Consider the following 16,026-nt stretch of genomic DNA (forward strand, 5'->3'; position numbering starts at 1 on the left):
GCCTGCTGGTTTATCAATATTCAAATCATTAATTACATATTCTGAGATAAGCTAATGAAACAGTCACAGAAGTGAGCTGTGCTACTAATTCAATGTGCATCCAGTTTATTGCACAGCAATGTATTAGTGCCACCCTAAACTCTCCCAGATTGTATTTTTTTGGTTTCACTGCTCCACATCTTAACCAATCACCCAGCAACCAAAAGGAGCATAAGAGCCCAAAGCCAAATACATTAAAGCCAGCGGTATGATATGATTAGTAGCTCCACACCGAGGTGGACCAAATAACTCATAAACAGACGTGTGTGCATGTGGCTCTTTGTGTTTTTGCAGATTCCATTTGAAATCTTCGCATTTTTTAAAGAAAATGTCACAATAGGACTGACTCGCTGATGCTGTAAGTTGTGAGATGAGAGTGCCAAAAACCTCACGTTCTAAGACTGTGGATTAATGTTTTAAAATTTAAGTTCTTGTGAATTTTGGAAAGCAGTCTTAAACTCACTCTTAATTTAAAAGCTAGTTGAAAAGAACTGTGGAAAATTGCCTCCCAATTTGATAGTGAATGTAAGACTGTTGCTAGACTTCCACACATTCTTAAATTTTAAGACAATGGTCTTAAGTCTTAAAAGCATTAGAAATATGGGTTTTCTGGTATGTAATGATGAGGTTACACTCCCCTCCTGCTGACAGTTGTGAGAGTTTTAATAATTAGTGTAATCTCCCTCTCCAGTACAATTTGGGTGTGAGAAGTAGATTGTGAAGTGATTCATGTCTTTGTTACCTCCCAACTCAACTTCGCAAATGTACTCCTCACTGTTCTCCCTCATTCCACCATCCACAATCTCCATCTCATTCAAAGAACTTTGTTGCTTGTACAAAATTCTGTATTGCTGTGTACACAAATACAAATGCAAAGATAATATATTAAAAAAATTAATAATACACTATTCACCTAATTCCACTAGCTCTCTAACTGCAAACAAATAGAAATTCAAGCTCTTGGCCAAAAGTCCCTTCATGCTCTTCCTATATCATGATTTTCTTCCATGTCCCTCTCTTCTCATTCTCCTCTGCTCTGCAAACCATTGGTGGCCAAGCCTTCAGCAAATATACCCGACCATTTGAAATGCCCTACTCCTCTGTCTCTATTTTTTAAATCTCTTCCAAAAATTGTGCCTATAATCATTTCCAGCTCCCCATCCTTCCATGCTTGGCATCCAGCCCCACCACTGTGAAGCACTCTGCAATGTTATTCTACATGTAGGGTGCTACGCAAATGTAAATAGTTGATTGACAATGGAGATCTTGCACAGTGAACTTTGGCAGTACATCGATTTAGAGTATAAATATGACTTGTGCAATCACCTCAATCAAAATTAACGTCTTAAAGGCCTGGGCTCTTTAACATTAAAAGAAAAATGTGGGATCACTCAGCTCCAAACAAAAAGTGATACTGAAAGCGATGCTGTATTCCTTCGTGCCAAACAAGTGAGGCATCAGATGCACTTTCTCAATGTTGTCTTGTAGGTAGAGAGAGGCAGATGACGTAGCCTTTTTGCACAAGCTGCAGCATTGTAAAACAATTAAACTAATGGGATTTATCCTAATAAAGAGATCAAGGACATAGCATGAGCACTCGTTCGAAACATTAGGTAACGTAAGATAAGAATCAAAGATTTTCTGTCCTATATGCAGGAAAAGTTAATTTCTAAGGTTCATGATTCCTGTAATAATTTCTCTGCCGAATGAGAGGAGAAATAAGAGCTGATGGTTCACCTAGTTATCAAACCCGATTGCCTCAGGGGCAAACAAGCGGAATAATAAGAAATTAAAGTATTTAGAAACTACATCAATGTTCCTTTCAGCAGTGAAATCTAGATTTGAATTGAGCCTAAACTATGGGATGAAAGGCTACTCTATGACTTGCATTAAGATAGTGTTCTTTTTATCTCTGTTTCTCCGTCACTTCTCTGTCCTCTCTCTTGCTTGCTCTCTCTCTCTCTCTCTCTCTCTCTCTTTATCTTCATACAAATGCAAGATACGTGGAGTCTTGTAGTGTAGCGGCTAGTGCGCTCACCTCGCAAGTGAGAGACCCCGGGTTTGATTCCCGGGTGGGGCAAAAGTAGGAACCTGGTTGTTAGTCAATTGGCGGATTGCTTTCCGGGGGTATTGATTCCTCCAAATAAAAAAACAAGAATAATTTGGTCACTCAATCCATGACTGTTTGTGGGATTCTGCTGTGCGCAATTGGCAATTCGCATTTGATGTAACACTTTGTCACGTCAGACGTCTCAAAGTGGATCACGGGTTGCACTGTGAAGTGTAGTGACTGCCTATTCGCAGGCATACTTGACGGGAACAAGGATTCTTGGCCCTCGTCTCCTATTAATCCTGCAGCCAAAACCCAAAGGGGTAGATATGGTAGTGCTAACCGGACAAGCAAAAGAAAGCTTCCTAGGCAGCACTTTACAGCTCTACGGTTTTAGATTATTAAACTCCAGCAGTACCTCAGGACACAGTTTGGGATCCCCAAGCTCTGGCTCTTGCCAACCTGTACCTAATACACTCCAGAATTAGATAAGCAGGATGCGCATTCCATTCCAGATGCATGGAAATTTCCACATGTAGGTGGTATTGAATACTCTAACTTGGTGATGGGTTTCCGCATGTGTCAGTCACCAAGCTGGTGTGTGGGAGGCTGGACGGATGAAGAAAGTTGTTACATTTATAGTTTGTGTGTGATCACAGGATCATGTGCAGTGCCATCACATGTGTGATGTGATTGACAGCATCAGCACTTTGTGCTGGTAAGATGTATTAAAATTCCAGCGATGCTTCTTAGCAAGTGTGAGCTCCAGTTTGGCCTCCGCACTTACTGTATAAATCCAAATATTTCATCAACTGACTTATGTGCTGGTACAGATTTGTTCTTTGTGCAGCTGATTATGTAAAACCAGCGCAAGGTTAATAAACTTTATTTTGATTATGAGGTGTACGGTTTTTATTTCAGTGAAAATAATTCATGGGAATTATCAATGAGACAGATTAATTCGGTAAAATTTACCCAGAAACATTCTCCACATTTCCAGTGACCTCTGGTCGATCTCAATGTCAGTCCCAGCAGTGGAAAGACTTTTATTGAGTTGTTGCTGGCTGTGACGTGTTCTATTTATATTACGTGAGTGTTTACAACTGGGAGAGAGAGAAAAAAAATTGACAAATGTTTTTGGCATCAAAGTAGCATCAAGCAAATGCTACTTTGAAATGTGACTTTGCTTTTGGACTGCTTTTGCAGGGGAATTAGGGTGGGGGGAAAGGAGAGAGAGAGAAAGAGAAGCAAATTCTATTATGTTCTTACTGCAGTTGAGGCACGTATAATAATCCTTGCATTTGATAAAGCACCTTATCATGTTTTGAGACGTCTCAAAGCGCTTCACAGGATTTACTGTGAAATGAATTGACTGTTTATTTTGTGGGCAAAATGCAGAAGCCAATTGTGCACAGCAGTGTCCAACAAACAATCATGGATTGAGTGACCAAATTATTTCTTTTTCAATCCATTATTATCTCAGAAAGCGATCTGCCAATCGACTAACAACCAGGTTACTACTTACTGCTCGGTAAACTTACCTCTAAACTGATCATTTCTTTGTCAGGGTTGCTCCTGCACTACAGAACACTGAGGAATTAGCAGAGCGGCTCTGATGTGCAGGAGAAATTGAGAAAAGGTGCCGTCAAGATGGCAGTAAAAGTTGCTTGCTGCTGTGTGCAAATGCATTGATATCACTGCTTTTTGCTTGGTAAAAGTATTTGTCCTATTTGTGTCGATAAAGCGTACTAAATTTTGTTTTGTTTATACTTCCTATGCAGGTTTCAAGTGCCCCGTGTGCTCAAAATTTGTTTCGACAGACGAAATGGATTTGCACCTTGTGATGTGTCTGACAAAACCAAGAGTAACCTACAATGGTAAGGTCCGGCATTATGTCTCTATTTGTGCACTGTCAAAACTATTTATCTTATCTCAGCCAAGGCTGATTGTGACCATCGACTGAGCTGTTCAATGATGTAGAATTCCAGCTATTGAGGCTGTTGGGAATGTTGCCATTGCCTTGTAACACACTCATGCAGTACAGCCTCTGATACATGGCACAATCTTTGTGGCTTCACTGATGAAATGCTTTGGGGTGAAACAAGCAAACCCGCTTTAAAAGGAGCATCTTATAGCAGACCTGCGCTGTCGGAATACCCTCATTGATCTCCAGATGTTGAAATTGTGGTGGGGTGGGGTTTTGAAGAGAGAGAGGGGTGAATCACCCATCCAATAGGAACTGTGTTGGTGGTGTTTAGTGCTACAGTCATTATTTTGGAATTTGCGCTGTTTTACAATGCATTCTCTGTGGTAATTATGTAATGCCTCAAATTTCACCCTTGTATAATTATTTCTCTCCTTGCAGATGAGGAATTAACTGTAATAACAATAATACTTGCATTTGATACAGCGCCTTATCACATCTTCGAGACGTCTCAAAGCGCTTCACAGAATATACTGTAAAGTTAATCGATTGCATATTTTGTGGGCAAAACGCGGCAGCCAATTGCACACAGCAGTACTTTCTTAAAAAAAAACTTGTTGAATTGAATCTGTTTAGTGTACATTTTATTCACTGTACAGTCCCTGTAATTCAGACTCATCTTGTCTGGAATGTGATCTAGCCAGCCAGTGGACAAAAAACGTGGGTGGCTGAAGGTAACTTGAAAATCTATGTGGCTCTCAAGAGCTACTAGGTATTGTTCAGTGAGGTGAGGTGATATTTTTAGCTCATGAGTGCTGATTTATGGCTTTCATTGAAACAAAATTGTTTCTACTGTCTTCAAAAATACAAATGCAATGGACAGAGGGATCTGTCTGGCTCTGACCTCTAGTCATTTCATCTTTGTTCACATCAAGTACACCATCTGGTACGCTGCTAAATGTTGGAAATGATACCTCTAATACTTGCATTTTATCTAGAGCCTTATGTCGCAATGTCTCAAAACGCTTCACATAATGGTTGCTTTGAAATGCAGTGACAGCTTTGTAGCAAATATAGCAGCTAATCTGCAGGAGCAACATTCCACAAAGTGTGAGATGAACAACCAGTCAATTTGTTTCCGTGAATTTGGACGAAGGAGAAATATTGACTAGAATTCCTGCTGGATTACTGAAAGAGTGCTGTGGGATCTTTAGTATTCACCTGAATCACCGAAGAGGCAGACTGCACTGCACCTTGGTTCTGTATCTCATGTGAAGGGTGGCACCTCCAACACTGCCACTCTCCCTCAGGGTTTGTTTTGGAGTGTCAGCCTAGACAATGAGCTCAAGTCCTGATGTGGGGCTTGAACCTGTAACCCACCAAATGACTCAAAGGTCTTCCGACTGAGCTCTACTGGAAGGCAGTAGAAATGAAAATATGAATTATTTGCATGAGAAGTGCATCCTGCCGTGAAGGAATTAAGCCTATTCAAAGAGAAACTGCAATTTGTTTCAATGGTTTCAGTGACTCCTTCAGTAAAGAGCTTAAATTTCTGCCGAGTAAAGTGTGCTGCGTAGTTCGGGTTTTATTTTCTACTGTTTCTTCCTTCAGTGATGTAACCTGATCTTTATATTAATCTGCTTGGTTCAGTACGCTCAAGCCTAGGACAGCTTCTTCGATTTTTGCTGAAACCAGTTTTTGGTGTGCTTAACTGGTGTATGAAGGGGTGAACTCGGGCAGTTTTCCTCTTGCAAAGGTTACCAACATCAGATACCCAAAGCTTCTGTTGAAGAGATGTCCAAACATAAGTGTCACTTGAAACTGTGAATTGAACAGAACAGGGAGTCTCATCTGACGGTTGAAAATCCTGTAATGGAGCAAGCAGCTGTGTGTCGAGAATTTGCTTGTAAAGGGATTATAGGCGAGCTGTTGTGTGGGGCCCATAAAAGTGCCCAGTTCCTTAAGCAAATCCAAACAAAATATTCTCCCTTCAATTCAAGCTGGCTACGTTCATTGAGCAAATGAAGATGATGGAAATATTGTTTTTTTCATTTAATAATTCTACTTAGTCCACAAAACCCTGAAAGGGAAGTAGGTAGAGCTGAAGCCCCCTATTGTCGGAGAGATGGGGTGAGAGAGAAGATAACGATAATCTTTATATTTGACAATGCAAAGAGGTTATAACATTGAAATATCTCAATGCACTTCACAGTAATAACTCAAATGTCGTGACCATGTACTTGTAGGTAAATGCAACAGCCAAGTTGCACACATCCCACAAACAATGTCCCACAAACAGCCAGGAAACTATTTTGGAGGACACTGGGAGCAACTCCCTCCTCTTTTCAAATAGTGCCATGAAATCGTTAATGCCCATCTGAACAGGCAGACAATTTAACAACTCATCCAGAGGACCTTAAACAACGCAGCACTGCACTGGAGATCAGCCAGAACTGTGAACTCAATGTAAGTTTTCCAAAATAAAAACAAAATTTGGTTGCACCCAAAATATTTTGTTAACAGAATAACATTGGATTTCAAGAGGGAAGTGGTAGGTATATGACAGATAAAGGCTTGAAGGACTATGTGGATAAGGCAGGGCAGTGGGCTTGAATGAACACCTTGCTTTGAGAGCCAGTGCAGACTCAATGGGCCGAATAGCCTCCTTCTGCTCTGCACTTCATCTCCTTCCCCACCTCCACCAGATCCACCACCACCTTCTACCGGCCCTGGAAGAAGTTACCCCCACAATCACTAACCGCTGCCTTGGAGTCTTCTGAACTCTCTCCCTCTGGCCTTCAACCCTCACTGACCCCTCTTCTCCTCTCACCCTCCTCCACAACACCCTCTCCTCCACACTTGACACTCTTGCCCCCATCACCTCCCGTACTGTCTCCTACTCTCGCTCCTCCCCCTGTTTCACCACCCACCTCCGCTCACTGAAGAGCCAGGTGCGGACCGCTGAACGCACCTGCGTCAAATCTGGCCTAATGGTCCACTGACAAATCTGGCTGGACCTCCTCAAAATCGACCGCTCCACTCTAGCCTCGGCCAAATCGTTATTCTACTCCAGGATAATCCTGGAGGCGAAGAACAACCCCAGGCTACTGTTTTCTACCACATCCCGACTCCTCCGTCCCCCCCGCCACCCCGCGCAGGTCATCTCCTCCAACCTTCACTGCGAGGAGATGCTGGATTTCCTTGAATCCCAAATCAAGGGAATTCGCTCCGCGGTCACTTCCCCTCCAACATCCACCCACCCCTCCCTCCCACACTCCGACTCCTACCCATCCTCCCCTACACACTTTCGTACCCGTTTCCCCACCCTCACCAAACTCATCCTATCCCTGAAACCCACCACCTGCTCCCTTGACCCCATCCCCACTCCACTCCTTATCTCCCAGCTCCACCTCCTTGCCCCACATATCACAGACATCGTCAACCTGTCCCTCTCCTCTGGCTCTGTTCCCATTCCCTTAAAAACTGCCACCATCACTCCCACCTTGAAAAAACCCTCCCTTGATGCGTCGCAGCTATCAAGCTACCGGCCCATCTCCAACCTCCCCTTCCTGTCCAAGGTCCTGGAACGAGTTGTCGCCTCCCAGCTGCGCTCTTTCCTCTCCACCCATTCATTATTCGAACCCCTTCAGTTGGGTTTCCGTGCTGCCCATAGCACAGAAACTGCCCTGGTCAAGGTCACCAATGACATCCTGACCATCTGTGACCAGGGCTCCCTCTGCCTCCTCGTCCTCCTCGACCTATCGGCAGCATTCGATACGGTCGACCACGCTATCCTCCTCCACCGCTTGTCCTCCCACCTCAACCTTCAAGGCCCTGTCCTTGAGTGGTTTAGGTCGTACCTCTCCCACCGTCTTCACTTTGTTTCCACGAATGTTTTTTCCTCCACTTCCCGCACTGTCTCGTGCGGTGTCCCTCAAGGCTCTGTACTCGGTCCCCTCCTCTTCACCCTCTATATGCTCCCCCTTGGTGACATCATCCGCAGACATGGGGTTAACTTCCACATGTATGCGGATGACACCCAACTCTACCTTTCCTCCTCTACCCTCAACTCCACGACCACCGATGTCCTGACAGCTGCCTGTCCGACATCGAGTCCTGGACGAGAGACAACTTTCTTCAGCTCAACGTGCATAAAACTGAGGCCCTCCTGATTGGCTCACGTCAGCGCCTCCGCACCTCAGGCGCTGACAGCATCAGCATCCAAGGCTGCACTCTCCACCTCTCAAAGCCAGTCAGGAACCTCGGGGTTCTGTTTGACCCTGAGCTGTCCTTTCTCCCTCACATCCGCACTACAACTGGCACCGCCTTCCATCACCTCCGGAATATCGCCAGACTACGGCACTACCTCACCCCTCACGCTGCTGAAACTCTGGTCCACGCCTTTATCACCTCAAGGCTGGACTATGGGAACTCTCTCCTCGCCGGCCTTCCCGGCACCTCCCTCCACAAGCTGCAGGTCATTCAGAACTCTGCAGCTCGTGTACTGTCCCGCACCAGGCTTTGCGACCACATCACACCCACCCTCGCTCGCCTCCACTGGCTCCCCATCCCCCAGAGGATCGAATTCAAGATCCTCATCCTCACCTACAAGGCCATTCACGGCCTTGCTCCCTCCTACCTCTCTGACCTACTATCCCCCTACTTACCTGCCCGTACCCTCCGTTCCTCTGGCTCCGGTCTACTCCACATCCCCCGCCCCAATCGCCCTACCATCGGTGGCCGGGCCTTCAGCCTCTCAGCCCCGAGGCTCTGGAACTCCATCCCCCAGTGCCTTCGCCGCCTCCTCCCTTTCCTCCTTCAAGGCCGGTCTCAAGACCTTTCTCTTTGACCGTGCCTTCAGCTCCCCTCTCGACTCTCTACCCCCTCCTCGCTCCCTCCCTTCCCTCCCCTCATCCTGACCATTTCCCCCCAATGCTCTGGTCCTGACCCAACTGTACAGCGCCTTGGGACGTCCTCCCGACGTGAAAGGCGCTCTATAAATGGAATCTTGTTTTTGTTATAAATTTATATGGTTCTATAAATGTCTCTGCTCAGTGGGAGCTGATCCTGACACAGCGCTGACTACAAATCCTCATTCTAGTCTGGGACAAGGCTTTTTGTTCTCCTCCCCACTCTAGGGCCCAGGTGTTGCCTTTATGCTCTCGTGACCGAAACTTTATTCGACACTCTGGAACACTGAGCAAAATCAGCTGCTTTTAGATATAATTAATCATAAAACCTGAGGGTTGGATTCCTCTCTATTTATTCTTTGTTTAGATTAAAGAGTTGGAGTTTCAGCATTGCCCTGAGATTCAAACTGAAGTGTGAGAGCAATGCCTTTGTTTCAGAGTCTTCATGCCAGCAACAACAAGGCTGTGGATCCTTACATGATCTCGTTTTACCCGTGCAATGCAGGCTTCAGAGATTGTCACACACCATGCACTCTCTCCTTGTTTTACCTTCAAATGTACCACGAGGGTTTCGCGAGGGTGGCATCCTAGAGAACGCACAGAACTTAGAGAAAGGCCTGGTTCATTTAAAATAAATGATTATTTAAAAAAAAAATGCTTGTTGGGAGGAAAGAAATCATAAATAGAGCCTTGTACCAAAAACACCCTGGGGCATAAAGTAGACTTGCTTCAGGAACCTAAGTAGATTTGCTTCAGTTTTCCTGACTCAGGAAAACATTGATCCCAAACTATCGCAAGTTGAAGCTGAGTAGTTATGGATGGCATATTGTACATGGAGAGCTTCCCCTATAAGTGCTTTCTCAGCCCCATTGCCAATGGAGTTCACCCCGCAATCTCCCCATCAGTGCAGCTTGTGTGCAGAATTAACATCTGCTTCTAACATTAATTAATTCTTAGATCAACCTGTGGTGTGGTGTGCAGGTATAATAGCCTCTGGGAGCCTGATTGGTTAAATCCCCGCTCAGTATAATATTAAGCCTTATGGACCAGAGGTTGCAGATTCAGTTCTATTTCTGTGATGAGTTATTAGATCTGAGCTCTACTTTGTTGCCTCTAACGGTTTCTCCTCCAGACCCCGCACTGTCACGTCTGGCGTCCCCCAGGGCTCTGTCCTTGGCCCTCTCCTCTTTAATATCTACATACTCCCCTTTGGTGACATCATCCGCAGACATGGGGTCAACTTCCATATGTATGCGGATGACACCCAACTCTTATCTTTCTGCCTCCACCCTCAACTCCAGGACCACTGCTGTCCTGACAGACTGTCTGTCGGACATCAAGTCCTGGATGAGGGCAAACATCCTACAGTTGAATGTAAACAAGACTGAGGCCCTCCTGATTGGCTCGCGCCGGCGCCTCTACACCTCAGGCTCTGTTAGCATCAACCTCCATGGTTGCACACTACAACTCACCGCCAGTCAGGAGCCAAGGTGTCTTGTTCGACCCTCAACTGTCTTCCCCACATCCAAGCCATGACCCGCTCTGCCTTCCCTCACCTCCGTAACATCATCCGACTCCGCCACTACCTCACCCCTCAGGCCGCTGAAACTCTTGTTCATACCTTCATCACCTCCAGGCTCGACTATGCAAACGCCCTGCTTGTCGCCTTCCCAACTCCTCCCTCCACAGGCTGCAGATAATCCAGAACTCTGCAGCCCGTGTCCTCTCCCTCACCAAACTCCATGACCCCATCTCCCCCATTCTTGCCCAACTCCATTGGCTCCCTATCCTTCAGAGGATCCAGTTCAAAATCCTGGTCCTCACCTACAAAGCCCTCAATGGCCTCGCCCCACCCTATCTTTGTGACCTCCTAACCCTCTACCAACCCTCCCGCTCCCTCCGCTCAGCCGGCTCCAGCCTGCTCCATGTCCCTCGACCTACCCGCCCCACCATTGGCTGTAGAGCCTTCAGCCACTCTGCCCCCAACCTCTGGAACTCCATCCCCCAGTCACTCCGCCTCGCCCCCTCCTTCGCCTCCTTCAAGTCATGCCTCAAAACCCTCCCCTTCGACCATGCCATTGGTCACCCCCCTTCCCCTCCCCTCCCTTCTCTCCCCTGACCCCAGCTCGGGTCTGAATTGCTGTACACTTGCCAGCACCTTTGGACGTCCTCCCGACGTGAAAGGCGCTATACAAATATAATCTTGTTGTTGTTGTTGAGCTGCCTGATCTTTGTGCCTCAGGGTTATGGAGGGGAAAATCAATTGGCATTCCCATTCCAGATCCAGAAACCTGTGTGTGTACGTTGGGTGAAGAGTTGGTTGGGCTCAGCTGTGATGCCGATTCGGTTCAATAGTCCTTTGACATGCAAAATCTTAAGTTTACCCATGAAGAATGATCACGTAGGCAATATACTGGAGAGCCACTAGGATTCATAGAATCGAATCTTGAAGAGGGAAAATTGGTAAAACTATCAAGGGAAAGAGATTGACTCATATAACCTCTCTATTCAAAAATCAAAGGCAAACGTATGTTTAAAGTCTAATTGTATTTAGCTGACTTTAAATTTCTCTTGGGCATTTGTTCCTGGAATGGTGGTACATCTAAGTAGAATTGACACTTGCATTTGATAATGTTTAATCAAAGTTACTTCACACAAAGCTTTTTACCTTAGGCCTCGAACACTTGTTAAGCTTCTCCTGACAATCTCACATTTTTTTCTGTGCTGAAAACAAATCACCAGCAACTCACAGGAGCAAATGAGTCCTATTCCATCCATTTACCGCCTCATGTAATGTTGCATTTAATTGGCTCTAGTCTATGTCTAGTCGAATCGATAGGTATGGCTGATCCAAAGCTTAAGCGTTTATTGAACATTGATTCCATGTTGGTACCATGGATCCTGTACTGAGTATATTGGAATTCTCACAAACCCAAGGTGGAAAATGTCATCCTGGGACCTATGGAGAGCTTTGCATGCCTGTGGTCTAGGTTTCAGGACACTGTCTCCTCCTCATTAGACTGGCTATGTCTGCCTACTGGCTAGAGTGGATGCTAGTAGATTTAGTTGAAACAACTTTTTATTGCATTAATTTACCCAATTTATGGAAAATCATTTCATAGGGTGCGGTCGCTGGTGGGAAAAAGGTTGTGATGCTTCCAATTGGTCTGAATAGCACAAAACCTGGCTTTTCCAAAATACATTACTAAATTAAAATATTTCCCCTGATTAGGATTCAGCTGCTGGTTCCTATTAAACTGACCCTTATATTTCATGCTTTTTATTAACAGTAAGTAGGAACATGGTTGTTAGTCGATTGGTGGATTGCTTTTCTGGGGGTAATAATGCCTTCAAAAAAAAATAACAGTTCTGAACTGGTCATTCAATCCATGTCTATTTGCGGGACACTGCTGTGCGCAATTGGCTGCCGCTTTTCGGCCACTAATTGTACAGTCAATTCACTTTACATTATATTCTGTGAAGCGCTTTGAGACGTCTCGAAGACGTGATAAGGCGCTATATGAAATGCAAGGATTATTATTATTATTCCCTTTTCTTTGGCGCCAAACCATACAGCAACATAATAGGTAATAATGGGATTTTAATGCCTGCTTGTGGGACAGAGCAGCTCAGTGGTAAAAGCAAAAGATTGTGTAAGGTCTGGCAGAGTTGTGATTGATCTGCTGAATCTTCTCATATCCATGCAGTAGTTTGCTTTGTTGGGTGAATTTATTTTCTGATCATGTCCACAATGCAGTGTGCTGTAGAAATAGAGATATACCTTTTTACCTCCTTACATGATCCTTTGGACTAATCTGCACCGTGCTTGGGATTTAATACGTTTTTTTTCTCATCATGCTTCGTGACCTATTTTCTGTGAGCTTATGTTTGGGGTTTCCCAGTGGTTAGGTCAGACACTGATGCAGATGTCACTTGAAGTGGTGGCAGGGAAGGGGATTCATTAGCAGAATTAACTTGCTTTAATATTGTGCCATATTGACATTACACCCAGCCTGGAGGGGTGGGGGGCTGGGGTGGGGGAGAGGACGGAGTGAAGATGCTCAGTAGAAACAGCAAGGCTTTGAGGTCCGAGAGGCAAAGCTACCCTGTGAAGTTAATAATCCGTGCATTTAATAATCTCTAATTTGATATAATGTTTTGTACACTGGGAGGACAATTAAAACTCTGCATGGGGGTTTACTGTAAATTGTAACAATGGTGTATTTTATAAACTAATCCTGTAGCCAGTTTTGTGCACAAAAATGGCCCACAAACAGCCATGAAACTAATGACCCATTTTAATTGGGGGTTTGTTAGTCAAGACTCCAGGAGAATCTCCCTTCTCTTTTAAGGAGGATGTCCTCCCAATGTGAAAGGCGCTATACAAATGTAACTTTGTATTGTAAGAATAGTGCCAACCAATCTTTAATATCCCAACTCAATAGGCAGACGGGACTTTGGTTTAACATCTTATCCAAAGGACAGCACCTCCAGCGATGTAATGCAAACTCAGCGCTGCATTGGAGTGTGGGCCTTGACTGTAAGTTCAAAGTCCTGACATGAGGTTTGAACCCACAACCATGAGTCAGAGGCGAGAGTGCTACCGATTGAGCCAGGCTGACATTTAACTATGTGTGCAGTGGACTTTGAACGGAGTGTCAAACAGCCTTCCCATTTTTTGATGGTTTAGTGGATATTTATCTTACAATTGTTTCAGCTTAATAAGCACAATCAATCCTTTCAGCGTTTACCTACCTACCAAGTGAATAAGTGAATTTCCTGGTTATAGCATATACAACTCTGTACTGCATCATAAGACAGTGGTGATACAGGTCAGCTTTATTTTCCCCAACTAATGCATTGCTACAATAGTAATCTTTTCACTGAGCTAGCAATTGGGAAAGGTCTGTTTCCTTCAAAGGTTGTTTTTCCTGCTTGGTTCATGCAATTCTAAGAGACTGAATGCATCTGTAGGATTACAATTTACAGATAATGAGAATCCGATCAGGCATTGAGCTGTCATCATGATTTAGATGTTCATGGCTGCCTTTAGGGACAGAAACAAAATGAAGAAAAATTCTGTGTGCAAATGATTCAACTTGACAAGCAATGAAGTGTGGAATACTGCAGAGGAAATTACAGTTACATTCTCAAGTGAGGATGTTCTAAGGTGACACTTTCAGAGACATAAAATGCCTTTCCATTGCTAAAGACAGGTCACTGAATTGTGCAATTTACCTGTATTCTCCTGTCTGCTTCCTCGCTGAATCTGGGCGTTAGAGATGAAAGGTTTGATGTGGAGCAGGTTTAGAAATAAAAGTTAATTTCTCCTTGCATTTGAGGTATTTCTGATAACAGTATGTCTTATAGAGGAACTTAAATAGAAAAATGCCATTGTGCATGTCTGACTGTTTTGTGCCTACTTTTTTGGTCAGCGGTTATCTGACACTGACGGAAACCCATCAATCACAACAACAACTTGCATTTATATAGCGCCCTTCACCCAGGCTAGTGTCCTTGAGCGTTTCAAAGTGGCGGAATTTGACAATGAGCCAGAGGGAGAGGAGGGGGGAGGTGACCGTAAGCACTATCAAAAAGGAAGGTTTCAGGCGGTATTTGAAGTTGTGGAAGGAGAGGGCAAGGCAGAGGGTTTGAGGGAGAGAGTTGCAGAGTTTCAGGGCAGAGTGGCTAAAGGCACAGCCACCGATGGTGGAACAGAGGGCACAAATAATAATAATAATAATAATAATCCTTGCATTTGATATAGCGCTTTTCACGTCGGGAGGACGTCCCAAAGCGCTTCACAGAATATACTGTAAAGTGAATTGACTGTATATTTGTGGGCGAACGCGGCAGCCAATTGCACACAGCAATGTCCCACAAACAGTCGTAGATTGAAAATGACCAATTTATTATTTTTGGTTTTGGAGGGATTATTATTAGGCGTGTGGAGTAAGGAAACTTGCCCAAGGTTTCGCCCTGCCTGGAATTGAACTCAGGTCTCTCGCTTGCAAAGCGAGTGCTCTAACCACTGAGCTACAGGACTCCACAAGGGACAAATAGGAGGCCGAAGCCAGCTGAGAGGAGGCAGCGGGTGGTGGAGTGGGGGGTAAATAGGTTGGATAAGTAGGGAGGTGCGAGGGAATGAAGTGATTTGAAAACGAGTGAGAGGATCTTGAAATCGATTTATGACTAAGAGTATAGAAACCAAGTTGAGATGCATCCTACTAACATTTGGAAATTCCCATATATTGGAATAGAATGTCATTCTCTCCTTGGCAGGTTGCATCCTGCTTACTAATTCTGGAAAGTATTAGGCCCAGACTGGCAAGATATAACACTTGGTTTTAATCAGCTAAAACAGCATAGCCTGCTATTGATGGCACTGTCTGGCAAATTTTCCCGTTGTTTGACCAGCTTCGACCACTCTATCCATTATATTAGTGGTGGAAAATTTATTTTTTAGTCTGACCATAAAGGTTGGTCGCCATCATTTAAAGCCAATATAAAAAGTGCACATGAATTGAATAGTGATTAGATTATTTGATCTGCAAGTTTGAAAATTCCTAAGCTTATTAAATAAAAAGCAGAAAAATTAATTTAATAAGAGATGCATCCAACATAAACCAAGTAATTTGCAGATATATATTTTAATATGAAAGGTTGATAGCGTTAAGCTCCAAACTCTAATAGGAAATACTTCTGTCATTGGTGTTACAGTACAAGTTGCTATCATAGTGTTTTAGAGGCAAAAGATGCTTCGAATTCTGTATCCACATTATCTTGATAACTGCTACAATTGTTACAAGAATATATTCACGCCAAATGATGATATTGATTGATACACTTTAGAAAGTTTTTGCCCTATGGGGAATGATCGAGACAGGCTTGCATCAGCATGCCATCAATACAAAAGGTGCATTTCTGTATTTATATCTGAGTTTTGGAAATTCCTAAACTTATTAAATAAAAATCAGTAAGGTTAATTTACTGAGAACCACGTTCTGCCCATGCTCCTTCGCATTGGATGGGTAAAAGTGTGGTGAAGATTAGATCCTTCATCTGTTGAGTTACACAATTTGTGTTTTTGGGAATGGTTTTTT

The 16,026-nt window shown here is 44.2% G+C and overlaps 1 protein-coding gene across 1 annotated transcript in view; it reads left to right on the plus strand.

Annotated features, from left to right (window-relative positions):
• LOC103176321 (E3 ubiquitin-protein ligase znrf2) overlaps positions 1–16,026 on the plus strand; it is a 138,143-nt gene that overhangs the window by 64,007 nt on the left and 58,110 nt on the right. Inside the window, exon 2 of the mRNA XM_042332535.1 lies at positions 3,871–3,966. Coding sequence (XP_042188469.1) covers positions 3,871–3,966 — 96 coding nt within the window. The remainder of the gene's footprint in view (positions 1–3,870; positions 3,967–16,026) is intronic.

The sequence above is a fragment of the Callorhinchus milii genome, unplaced genomic scaffold (genome assembly GCF_018977255.1).
Source record: "Callorhinchus milii isolate IMCB2004 unplaced genomic scaffold, IMCB_Cmil_1.0 Scaffold2, whole genome shotgun sequence".
Taxonomy (NCBI): Eukaryota; Metazoa; Chordata; class Chondrichthyes; order Chimaeriformes; family Callorhinchidae; genus Callorhinchus; species Callorhinchus milii.